Source organism: Xenopus laevis, chromosome 2L (assembly GCF_017654675.1).
Source record: "Xenopus laevis strain J_2021 chromosome 2L, Xenopus_laevis_v10.1, whole genome shotgun sequence".
NCBI classification, from domain to species: Eukaryota; Metazoa; Chordata; class Amphibia; order Anura; family Pipidae; genus Xenopus; species Xenopus laevis.
Genome location: NC_054373.1, coordinates 65,160,375 through 65,173,635, shown reverse-complemented (window position 1 = coordinate 65,173,635; position 13,261 = coordinate 65,160,375). Strand labels below are relative to the sequence as shown.

The window sequence follows — 13,261 nt, the reverse complement described above, 5'->3', positions numbered from 1 at the left end:
TATTCATTGAACTACAAAGTATAGTGCCCCTTTAATAAACTCTTCATAGCTTGTCACGGTTTCCAGCTATTAAGAATGGCTCACTCACTAACACAAACAGCAGTAGTGACAGAATGCCACAACAATGGTTTCTGAGTGCTACTTGCATGTCAGCATCTGCCATAGGACAAGCTGTTCCTGTTCTTTTCAATAAGAATTTGTTGCAGGTGAAGGGTGACCTGTAACTATCATCTCTCCAAAACAAGTACTTTAACACATTTTTGTTAAAGCGCCTTCCAGAAAATTATGACAAAAAACAGCCTCATGTAAAAATTTTAATCATGACCCAAAATGTTTTCTCCAACCGTAAATAAGTTTAATGTGTGATTCCCTAAACCATTACATTTTGATATTGTATAGGTTCTTAGGCCATCTAAATACATGACTGCTCTTAGGCATGTTTTCTCAGACTAAAAAGTTCACCTTGTAACATTAAACAGGGCTTCCAACGTTAAATATTGCCGCCATTAGATAATTTACTGACTGACAGTTTCTTGATATTTAAAGATTATAACAATATTTATCTGTATGTTTAAGCGTTTTCCATAAACAGAAATATTTGAGAGAAGAGATCACATCTAAGGGTGCATGTTGTAGTAAGAGTTACAACTTTCAAAGCCCCCACCCCCAAAAAGTAAACACTTAGCCAATAATTTAAACGTCCCCTGATCCATAAAATGCATATCAAATGCTATGAGAGGAACAAATTACAGTTGAGTATAGACAAATATGTCCCTTTTGGGGAATGTGTCATTCCAGTCCATACTATCCCCTCAACAATACAGGTAATGTCCAGGCCTTGTCTTTTATAATCCCTGGGAAACAACAAATTCCCACTCCTTTTTGTCTCTAGGTAGGGTGATCATGGTTCCCAGTTCCCTTGTAGGTTGAGAGACTGCAGAGCATTTGATAAAGTTGTCACTTGATGAAGAGCACATAAAAGGCCATAGCAATGCAGGAAATAGAGACAGCCAAGTGTAAACGAGAACCAATGACTGCAGCTAGAAAAAAAAAAGCATAAAGACATTATCTCAATTATAGCATCCATAGTTGTACACACTTGGTTCAACTCATCCTTCTGGGTTAGCAAGATAATTTTTGAGTGATAAAACCTAAATTTTCAGTCTGGAAAAAATATATCATTGATCAGTTAATCAGGATTAATTGCACCCTATAGATAAAAGTAAGTTATTCAGCAAATACTGTACATGAAGATTTCACTGAGAACCACTGATAATCTTTACTTTATACTAGTATCAACATCTATATATGGTATGATTAATACTCCCTTTTTAAAAATGAGCTCAGTGAGCCCCTCCCACCTTACTTCCTAGAACTCAAGCAGCTTTGTTTGTTTCCCTGTAGAGCAGACAGCGACTGTGTAGAGATTCATATTGGAATTACATTTTTGCGTTTACATCCCCTTTAATGTTTCCAACTCCAGTGGCAGGGACAGAGATTATGGAGCCAGATTTAAACAGATAAACTGGAATTCTCATTGAAGGATTATTTTGCTGCAGCCACTGATTCTGCAGAGTTGTTAGAGAAAGTTTGTTTAAATAATACAAAAACTATAAGATAACCATTATATTACACAACAACACAGGACCCAGTGCAGTCTGCATATTCTGTTTATTAATCAGTCTTGGTGTATTGGCTTCTGGCAGATATTATTTGACTTGAGCTGTTTTGATAATTTATGGCGATCCCTAAGCAGCTCAGACCACACTGAGCATGTGCATGGTCTTGCAAAGATGTTTAACAGAGTTACAACAAATTATTTATGCTTTTTATACAAAATACAGCATTTCTAGCGTTATTCTATTTTAGACTTTAGTTCCCCTTTAAAGATGAACCACCCCTTTAATTTATTGCCACCTCTGCAAAAAGATTTATAGCGCGACATACCAAAAAAACCTGAACATTTCCTATTTTTCACAATATATGAATTTATACCAGAAAAATATTTAATTTTACACATGAAAATCCAACTGATTTGGAAAGCCCTGTGTCTCTCAAACGTGTGAATACCAGATATGTATAGTTATAAGGAGATTTTGCTGTACAGCAAAAACTCCCTGCAGTATATTACCGAATTTTGACAGTACGAAGGCAGAAAACCGGCATACTTTAGATTCCAAGGCCAAAAAATCCTGAAACAGTAGGTTTACTCCAGAATACCATAAAAAAACAGAAAAGGTGCTCCTCCATTCCCTAACCCTTTAATGCTGCAGAACGTATAATCTACGTTCTGTGGAATAAGAAAAACCGTTTCCACAGGACGTAGATTCTACGTTCTGTGGCACTTAAAGGGTTAAAACTGCATTCAGGCTTGAGCAGAGTGGGCATGCCTTCCACTACCTACTAACTAAACCCAACACCACCCATATACTGTAGCTTGGCCCTCATTGTTCTCGAGAAGTCAGAAAGGCATGTACACCGTCAGTCCTCCAATTTCTCCATGCTCCTCCCCAGCCTGACCATTTCTACAGTACCATGCTTCTCTTATTTTGTGTGTGCTTTACTGCTCCCTCAACCATATATTAATCGCCATTCCCCCCTTTAGATATTAACCTTCTGCCTTAAGCTGGCCATAGACGCAACGATCTGATTGTACGAATCATAGATTTGTACGATTTTCGGACCGTGTGTGTAGAGTCCCGACATTTTTCATCCGGCGGAGATCGTCATTTGGTCAATCGGACAGGTTAGAAAAATTCTGTAGTAAAGGATTGAACAGCACCACTCTTCAAGTGATTAAAAAGCTGTTGTGGGCATCACCGCAATGTTTCAGGCCATGCGGCCTTTTATCAAGCTGAAGCACAAATAAAGGCTTTTTAATCACTTGAAGAGTTGGTGGTGCTGTTCAATCCTTTACTACACAGTCTGCCAATGTGAAGTGGCCATTGTAGAACGTGCACCATCTCAAAAGAATACCGAGAATCGATGTGCTGACTACTCTTTTCCTACAGGTTAGAAAATTTCTGTCGTCTGCCGATAACATCTCTGCGTGTATTGCCAATCGTGCAATTTTCAGTGGGAGACTGTCACTAGCATTGTCTATCGTACGATTGCTGTCAGGGGCAGAACATCAGATGATCTGTTCTTTAACTACTTTATTTGGTCGGAATGGTAAGACTTTGATCTGAATGGTTAGTGACGGGTCGGGAGATGGGAAAGTCTGATCGTACATTGATTCGTATGATCAGATCTTTGCATCTATGGCCAGCTTTACACTGCTACTCCTCTTCCGTAGCCCCTTCGCCTTTTAACTTTCTCCATGCATGCCTCCTACACACTGTGCCATTCCAAATATCCTTGTTGCTGCATTCTCCTGTTTACCCTCCTCCCTGTGGTCACCCCATTATTTATTACTCTTCCTCTGACTTGCTCCTTAGTCAGAATATAAGTGCAGTGGCAATAGAGAGCTTTTCTTAAGGGAGGGTATAATGAAATGGGGAGAACGAAAGGCCGACGAAAAGCATTTGGATTGTGCCTGTACAGGGTTATATGTGGGATGGTTGAAAGTTAAAGTAATTATTTAACAAACAGAATGTTTTATTTTTATTGTGTATATCTTTTATGCATACTATAATCAGAAACAAACAACATGTGATTTCTGGTGACGGTTCCCCTTTAAAGACTACAGAGCTCAATTATAATACAGGACTCTGCATCCTGCATTGTGTGAATTGCTGCAGGCCTCTGCTCTCATTTCAAACCCAGTTGACTGCATTAGTTAAGGGAGGGGGGGACATAGGTGGCCCACCCTCTCTGCCCTTTACCTTGCAGAAGGTATAGAGCTGCAGCTCGTATTGGGGGGTGCCTGGCTGCACCTCCTGACGCTGATCTCTGCAGTGAGCCCTAGATTTTTTTAATCCAGCTCAGTGCAGAGAATCCCAGGGGGCTTAAAGTGAAGACTATGGGGCATCATAAAAGGTAACAGTAACACCAAAAAAATAAACGTGTTTTAGGAAGGACAGTATAATGTAGAGTTGCCCTGCATTTGTAAAACTGGTGTGTTTGCTTCAGAACACTACTTTAGTTTATAGACAAGCTGCTGCTTAGCCATGAGGGCAGCCATTCAAGCACAAGATACACAGTAGATAACAGATACATTCTAAAAACTCACATTATATACTACAGAGTGCATCTGTTTATATGCTGTGCATCCTGTGCCTTTCCTAATTTTTCAGCTTTGAATAGCTGCCCCCATTGCTACATAGCAGCTGGTTTATATAAACTTTAGTAGAGTTTCTGAAGCAAATACATCCGTTGTACAAGTGCAGCACAACAGCACATTATAATATCATTAGTTCAAAACACTTTTTTGGTGTTACTATTCCTTAAAGGAGAAGGAAACTCTTTTGGCGCAAAACCCCTCCCCCCGCCAAACACCGATCAGTACAGGAAGAAGAGCAATCGGACGAAGATGGCGCCCATGAACTCGGCAAGAGAGGAGGTGACTAACAAGTATGGGGCATTTGCCTTGGGGTAGGTAGGCCGGGGGGAGGGGGGACTACGGGGGAGGGGTTTTGCGCCAAAAGGGTTTCCTTCTCCTTTAAAGCTGTCTTGCATTTGCTCCCCCAGGGTACATAAACAACCCCTCAAGTGTACCCCCCCCAAACTCTGCCTCCTGCAGGCTTGCAGTCACCATGTGGCTACCAAGTGGCCAGTTAGAGCGGGCCCCAGAAACTGTTTTCATGCTTTTGTGGCTCCCTACTGCACTGGGGGGGGGGGGGGCAGATTACCAGTTTCAATATATTTTTTTATAAGAAATGTCTTTCCAAAACCTAAGGGAAAGTAATTTGCTGTGGGCCCAGTAACTTGTAGTTAAACAACTGGTGCTGCGTAATATGTTGGCACTCCATAAATACATGTGATTAATAATAATCATATAAGTGCCGACCATCCTGCTGCATTAGACTGCACTCTCAGCTTCCTATAAAATCAGCTGAAACTCCCTACACTGCAAATAAACACTCCGTTATACGTCCGCAACATAGGCAACCACTCTCCATATGATTAGACGTCTTTCTCGGTCCGTACGACAGAATATTAGATCTCACCTTTATAGAAGACTCCCCATACTCCCTTCTTCTCTGAAAGCAGCCAACTGCGCAGACGTGGCACCTTCCTGAAGTAAGCGCATGTACACACAAACAGAAGTGCAAACACCAGGAGACCATCCAGCGAATAAACTGTTGCAACAATAAAAACACATTAGGTGCCATAATTAAATAGGAATCATTGTCACTCGGGGCTAAAGACTAATACGGAGAAGCTGACAGTATAAAGGGACCGGCTATCGTGTATCTATATTACACACAGCGGAACATGTTACCCGCTTACCGTTAGTCATTGCGAAGAATATCTACCTCCCTCCTGTCACGGATAATATCAGTGCCACCAGTATCCGCGCTTCTCTTCCTGGTCCACCTCAGCAGAGGGAAACTAGACGCTTAGGCTCTCAATCACGTGATCACGCTTTACCGGAAGAGGCGGGTCAAAAGTTAGCTGGGAAACTGGAATAAGAAAGATTTGGGTTTGAGGGTGCGATCTAACGCGCTGCGCAAAAACGCAGGCGTCAAGTCATTCACACACGATATAAAAGCATTTTGTAAAATATCTTAAGTTTCAGTTATCCATCCATGCCCCAAAGATTCTCCACGAAAAAGTTGCACACTCTAGCTCAATCAATGAGCAGTTTGTCTAGCTCTGGCTGCATCCAGAAGAGGGCACTCCGATCTCACACATTTAGTAAATGGCAAAGTTTATTAGAGCTATAATTGTTGATTGGTAAATTAGGATGATGACACATACAGAAATATGCTCGCAATTTTGCACGTTCTGTTTTATCTACACTTAGGGGCAGATTTATCAAAGGTCGAAGTGAAGGTTCGAAGTTAAAAAAAACGTTGAAATTCGAAGGTCGAATTTTTTTTATAGTACTGTCTCTTTAAAACTTCGACTTTAGCCTATGGGGGACCTCCTAGAACCTGTATGGAGGCAATTGGGGGAGTTTGGGAGATCGAAGTTCGAAGTTAAAAAAACTTTGAATCAAAGTAGTGCTACTTCGAATCGTACGATTCGAAGTAGGCCCACTTCGACCCCAAAAAACTTCGACCACCATTCGGTTGGTCTTTTTGAATTCGAATTTTGAAGTTGAGGTGAATTTTCGAATGAAAAAAATTCAAATTCTGAGCTATATTTTGTGTATTTCGACTAGGGAAGTCTAAATTTGATTCGAATTTGAAAAAAATTCGAAAATTTGAATATCACAATTTGTCATGTACTGTCTCTTTAAAAATTCAACTTCGACCAATCGGCATCTAAAACCTGCCGAATTGCTGTTTTAGCCTATGGGGGACCTCCTATAACCTATTTGGAGTCAATTGGTGAACATTGAAAAATCAAAGTTTTTCTGGGGAAAAAATTTGAATCAAATTCGATCCAATACGATATTCCTTCGATTCTGCCGAATACGGACCTATTCCATCGAAAACGGACCTATTTGACCAAAAAAAAAAAACTTCGACCTAATTTCGGTTTGAATTCGAATTTCAAAGTTTTTTTCAATTCGAAATTTGACCCTTGATAAATATGGCCCTTAAAATATTTAGGACGCCAAATCACCCAATAGCTGCCTGTGGCAATTTAAATGTCATTGCAGTCAGTGGCGTAACTAGTTGTTACTGGGCCCCATAGCAAATTCAATTTAGGGCCCCAAAATATTTATAAGTTGGCCTATTTTACCAAGATATATTAAAATTGCTAATTAATTAGGGTCTCACTGGGCCCCCTACACTCCTGGGCCCCCCTGCAACCGCAGGGTCTGCTTCCTCTATAGTTACGCCCCTGATTGCAGTGATTTTCTAAACACTTTAAGGCTCACTTAAGACATTTTTAGGCAAATATCTGAGCTGGTGTGTTCTCATTAGTCGCAATGACAAATGATTTGAGGTAATTCAGATGTGGCATTATGAGTGTGTTTAATGTATTAAAGCACTGATGACACTAAATTGTGTTAAACCTTTCCACTTTCCAGAGCAATAAAAATGAATGGGAGGACTAAGAAATGAGGAATGAAGTTCAGAAATCATAATGGTTATGTACTCGGCCACAAATACTGAGAATGCTAGGCCTAACTAGTCCTCCCGCTACGTCACTGTCCCACCTCCCCGTCCGGAGTTAGTTGGGAGGAAAGGTGACAACCCTAATTGGACCCATGATTATCCCTATTAGCAACCAATATTTAATTGGGCTTGTATAGGTACCAACTTTGCCAGGTAGAAAGTCCAGTAACTCGAGGATTACTGCGGCCTGTATGTGAGGTTTAGTGAAAACTGTGGTTACTCAATTGTGTAGCAATCCATACATTTGCTGGTCTATTTACAAGAGCATATGTATGGCCAGCTTGATGCCTCTACTATTGCATTTCGTTTAACAACATTTTTAAAGTAGCCTTTCAGAAGTACAGATTGCAAAAGTCTGCCAGACTTTTATCCACCTAGAAAGTCCTCTTAAAAATTTCCAAACATATGATACATGTGCACTGAGTAAAACCATAAATCCTGGTGCCACTCATAATCCAGTTAAAGGGATTCTGTCATGGTTTTTATTTCTAAATTACACTGTTTACACTGTAAATAATTCACTCTACAATATAAAATTTCAGTCCTGAACCAACAAGTGTATTTTTTTTAGTTGTAATATTTCTGTTTTGGCTGCCATCTCAGGTAATTTTGCCTGGTCATGTGCTTTTAGAAAGAGCCAGCACTTTAGGATGGAACTGCTTTCTGGCAGGCTGTTTTATCTCCTACTCAATGTAACTGAGTGTGTAGTAGTGGGACCTGGATTTTACCATTAAGTGCTGTTCTTACATCTACCAGGGAGCTGTTATCTTGAGTCAGAGAGCTGTTATCTGGTTAAATTCCTATTGTTCTGCTGATGGGTGGCTGTGGGGGGGGGGCGTGATATCAATCCAACTTGCAGTACAGCAGTAAAGAGTCACATGCCTGGGGGCAGCTGGGAAACTGACAATATGTCCAGACCCATGTCAGATTTCAAAATTAAATATAAAAAAAATTCAGTGCAGAATTCTGCTGGAGCAGCACTATTAACTTATGCATTAAAAAAAAAAACATTTTTTCCCATGACAGTATCCCTTTAACATTTCGTATGTACTTTTAGGTAATGATGCTTTTGCTGTTTTTAAATCCTGACATCTTTATTGACACTTATTCAGCAAGCCTCTTATGCACAATCCAGAAATCAAGCAAGCTCAGGGTGTGCTACTAGTTAGATTTATGCAAGAACTCAATGCCAACCCTCCTGAAACCCAGGGAAATATTTTGAAAGGAAAGCTTTTTTATCCTGCCAGATATATATAATATAGAAAAAAATCTGTTTGCTCTTTTGAGAAATGGATTTCAGTGCAGAATTCTGCTGGAGTAGCACTATTAACTGATGCATTTTGAAAAAAACATGTTTTCCCATGACAGTATCCCTTTAAGTAATGGTTAGTATGCTATATTGAATAGTAGCAGGCAGAGGAGATGTCTCTGTCCCTGATTTGTTACCCTACCTCCATCATTTTTGTCATTGGAGGCTCTTGGGGAAAACATACACTCTGTGGGCTCCCCTCATACTGCCCCCACACCTGTAACAAATGTGTGTGCATTAGAAGTACATTTCTGAGGAACTCCACAATAGAGTTATCATTTACATATAAACTCACGGAAGTCCATAAGCAACAGTTTGCAGATTGCTATGAGGTCTTTTGTCATTCAACATTTACTCTGTTTACTCCTGATCTGGAGAGTATGGAAAACAATCAAAGTCAAGAAGTATAAAAATCTAAGAGATCAAGCAATGAAGTTTGATTCCAACCTGTATGGACTGTTAGTTAATCCAACTTTGAGACAGGAAAAAATATTTTGACATACAATAAGGTAATGTTTTTGATTTTTTTTTTATATTAACAGACATTTTCCCCTACTTTGACTCCAGTTTTAGGTTATCTTAATTGAATACACAGCTGATTGAGATGAAAAATCAGGGTCACTTACTAATTGAAAATTGATTGTTCTGCTACCTGAACTTTGTAGCTTTGATTTTTCAGGTGATTTTTGGCATACAATAGAACTTCAACTTTACGCCCTTAGATTTACAATTTTTTGCGGAATTGGCTCAGTTTTGTTGCGGTTCCATACAGGCAAGAATCATCTTTTTTCCCGGATTTTGCATTTCCCGAAATTGACGCCATTTTGTAGCAGTCACATACAGGCAGGCAGCATTTTTCCTGGATATTATGTTTTCCTAGAATTGACATTGTCCTATGATAAAATCTGGGTTCTACTATATTTACGATAGTGGGCTCAGTGATAAAGAATAAAGTACTAAGATATTTTTTATAAAGCTTTGGGGTGCCCTATAAACTTCTGATGCTGAGCCCAGGGACACAACTAGGTGTAATATACTGGGGTGCATAATACATGGTTGATACTGTTTCTTAGGATAATGTATTTTTAAATGCAAGCAGGATAGGATACATAATACAAATATTACATAATTATCATTCATTTTTATAACATAAGAAAGTTAGGCAGTGATCTGCTGCCACCTGAATACACTTCTTGGGTGCAGGCAGACACAGCTGATTTCAGCACAAAATGCAATATCTTGCATTTTGGCACCATAATCCTCTGTATCACTTGGCACCAAAACACAGGCAATGTTTCTGGGTGAACGCACATTGATCAGCACAACAGTAGTTGTTATGTTTTGGGTAGCCGAGGATGAGTAGAGTATAACAGTGCTTTATTAGCAGAGTCATGCAGGCCTTACACACAGTAAGCTTTCACTTTCACTTTTAAGCTACCAGGAAGTATACAGAGTATGTCTGAGCACAGTGACATCTACAGGCCATTTATATAAACACCACATATTCCCCCTATAGTAGGAAAGCATTTGGACAACTTTAATAAACAGCAACAATTAAACAGTATGCATTTTAAAACAATATTATACATTCTTCACATCACAAAGTCCTTGTTTCAGTATTCCTGGTTTTTTAATTCTGACAAAAGATCCAGGCTGAACGTGCACTTCTTATGCACCGCGTCAGTATAAGCCTAACATTTGGCTTGTTGACATTTTACCATGTCAGCAGTAGATGATTTGGTAGGCACAGTATTTTGTGGAAGTTTGATGTCTGCAACATGTAACTTAGTGTGCATCTGTCTGCCATGTAATAATTCAGCAGGAGATGATTGGGTTGTTGCATGGCGCGTTGCTCTGTAGTTATGTAGGGACTCTGTTGTAAATACTTTCCAAGATTTCCCAGTTAGATTTGCTGTCTGTAGTGCTTCTTTCAGACTTCTGTTGAATCACTTGATTTCTCCATTTGCTTGTGGGTAATACACTGAAGATTTCCTATGCACGATTTTCCTCTCTCTCAGAAAGGATTCAAACTCATATGAGACAAATTTTGGTCCGTTGTCTGATATTAACTCCTTTGGATTACCTTCTCTGCTGAAGACCGTAGACAGAAATGTTATTACTGTAGCTGATGTTATATGAGAGACACAGAGTCTGTCAAGGTAATGGCAAATCTACAATCTATAGGAGCATCTGTAAAAGGACCGACAATATCAATAGCAAGTTTTTCCCATGCTGAATCAGGAAATGTTACTGGTTTTACATCTGGTCTCAACTTAACATTGTGTACAAAGTTCTTTGCACAGCCCAGTGAAGTGTTGCTTTGTGTTGAAATTTTAGACACTGGCTGTGTGGCAGGCACTGGTGCTGTAGAAATGAGACCATCCAGGCCCGGACTGGCAATCTGTGGGTTCTGGCAAATGCCAGAGGGGCTGCTATAAGGTCCCATAGAAAGTCAGTATTTAGTGGGTTGGTGGGGGCTGGTTGGGCCTCTGTGTGGGCTGATTGGGCCTCTGTGTACCTGGAATGCCTGGGCCTATTTTAATTCTCAGTCTGGACCTGAGACCATCCACTAATTGTAGGTTTAATGCAGCAAAGAGATCCCTTCCAAGTATAGCAGTACCCTTATTCACAATGTAAAAGTCACATTGTGCAGTCTTTGATTCAAATTGTACAGTCACTGGCAAGCAACCAAGCAAGGGATTGGATTCTTTAAGTAACTGACCAGTTTCAGGGCAGGTGCAAAGTATTTCACGAAAATATCCTTTCGAAGTATAGAAAAAGCTGAACCTGTATCAAGCATAAGGTTAATGGAGTGTCCTTTGTCAGCAGAAGCAGTACTGACACTGACAATGCATATAATCTTGTCTGGAATACATGTATCAGCTTTATCCACACTTAATACTGTAACATTTGTAGTAGTGACTCCATGAACATCTTTAGCAGATCTACAGCAAAATGTCATACTTTTGTGCATTTGCAGCACCATTTAGCTTTTGCAGGGCATGTAACTTGATTTGCAGTGTGTTGTGTTGAACCACAGCGAAAGCAGTATTTTCTATTTGTATTTGCTGCACGTTTTTGCAGTGTAGGTGAATCCCTTTCCTCAGCACTGTATTTTACCTGTGACTGTGCATTATTAGGCCACAGTGCTGAATGCAAATCATTCCCAGCAGTTCCCTGACTGAAAGTTATTGCCTCTGCCACTGCTGTTTCAGTTTGGCTAGCAACTGTAAGAGCCTTTGTAAGGGTTAAATCCTCCTCTAGGAGCAGTCTCTCTCTAATGCGAGGTGAGTTTGTTTTTTCCACTATTTGGTCTCTTAGCATTTCATCTTTTAGATTCCCAAACTCACAGGTAACAACCAGCTCTCTCAAAGCTGCTACAAATTGTTCTGTGGATTCGCCATTACGTTGTCCACGTTGGCGGAATTTATATCTTTCAGCAACCACATTTACTCTTGGCACGAAAAAGTTCTTTAAAGCAGTAACAGCAGTTTCATAAGTATCATCAGGTAATGGTAATGTATAGAATATAAGCTGTCCCTCGGCTCCCAGGCAGTGAATAAGTAAAGCATGCTTTCTAGCAGCAGAAATCTCCCCTTGGTCAGCAGCAATAATGTTATTTTCAAACATAAGGATCCAAGCAGTAAAAGGTATGGTAGGCTCACCAGGGTTTGGAAGAAAAGCTGAAAGCTGCTGAAGAGCCATCCTTGTCACCATTTGTTATGTTTTGGGTAGCCAAGGATGAGTAGAGTATAACAGTGCTTTATTAGCAGAGTCATGCAGGCCTTACACACAGTAAGCTTTCACTTTTAAGCTACCAGGAAGTATGCACAGTATGTCTGATCACAGTGACTACAGGCCATTTGTATAAACACCACAGTAGTGGAGGAGCTGCTTCTTGAGTTTCTCCATAGGCCGGGATCTGCAATGTCTCGCACTAGCCTAAGGAGGGAAGATCCATTAAAATTGCACAGCTGTACAGAAATAACATAAAATGATGACAGCATAGGTGTTCCTATACAAAGATTAATTCAGTAGTAACTGTAATTATATTGTGACACTTTTTGTTATAATTCTAAGTATCTTTACTATAAGCATGTTGTGGTCTATAATAAAAACTCTACTCAGAAATTAAAGGATGGCAGGAAGGAAGGTACAGAAATCATATGATTTGAAAGGGTGTCTCCATTCTTATCTTTGTTTGGTTGTGCAGTATTGATTAAACCTTGGTACATCATAATTTTGCACAACCATGATTTCACTACTTGTACCAGGCAGACATTACCACTGTTTCCCAGAGTCTAATGTCTGATACAGGAACATTCTAAGGGTCCTTACTAATGGGTATTTTGCCCTGCGTTCATTTGCAGTTGCAGTCAGTTTTCTTACGTTCCACCGCAGGGGAGAACAGAGCGAAACATAGCCTGAATCAGGGTCAGACTGGGTCGATCCACTCCCTCTCTCAAGATTTGTGTGGTGCAGGCCTGTTTGCTTCTGCAAGATTAGTATGGTATGCAATGGAGGGGTCCCAGGGGGGTGGTTGTGGTTGGGGTTTGCACCTGGGGCTGCGTGGCCTGCGTGTGATTGCGGCAGCAATAATACATGGGTACATGCCGGGGTGGTTTAAAGGGGAAGGAAACCTAGTCGGCGTAAACTCCCCCCTCCCGTTTGTTTCCCACCCTCCCTCCTCCCCCCTGGCCTACCCGTCCCGCTGAGCAAATGCCCCTAACTTGTTACTTACCCTTCTGCGCAGGTCCAGTCCAGGGAGTTCACAGAT

At 40.4% G+C, this 13,261-nt stretch overlaps 1 protein-coding gene across 1 annotated transcript; it reads right to left on the bottom strand.

The window, feature by feature from the left end:
- Window positions 1–298: 298 nt before the first annotated feature.
- Window positions 299–5,530, bottom strand: tmem167b.L (transmembrane protein 167B L homeolog). The gene is given in 3 exon segments (NM_001093229.1): window positions 299–1,040; window positions 5,109–5,240; window positions 5,392–5,530. Coding segments are annotated over 3 exon segments (225 nt in total). The 5' UTR covers window positions 5,402–5,530; the 3' UTR covers window positions 299–957.
- Window positions 5,531–13,261: the final 7,731 nt, after the last annotated feature.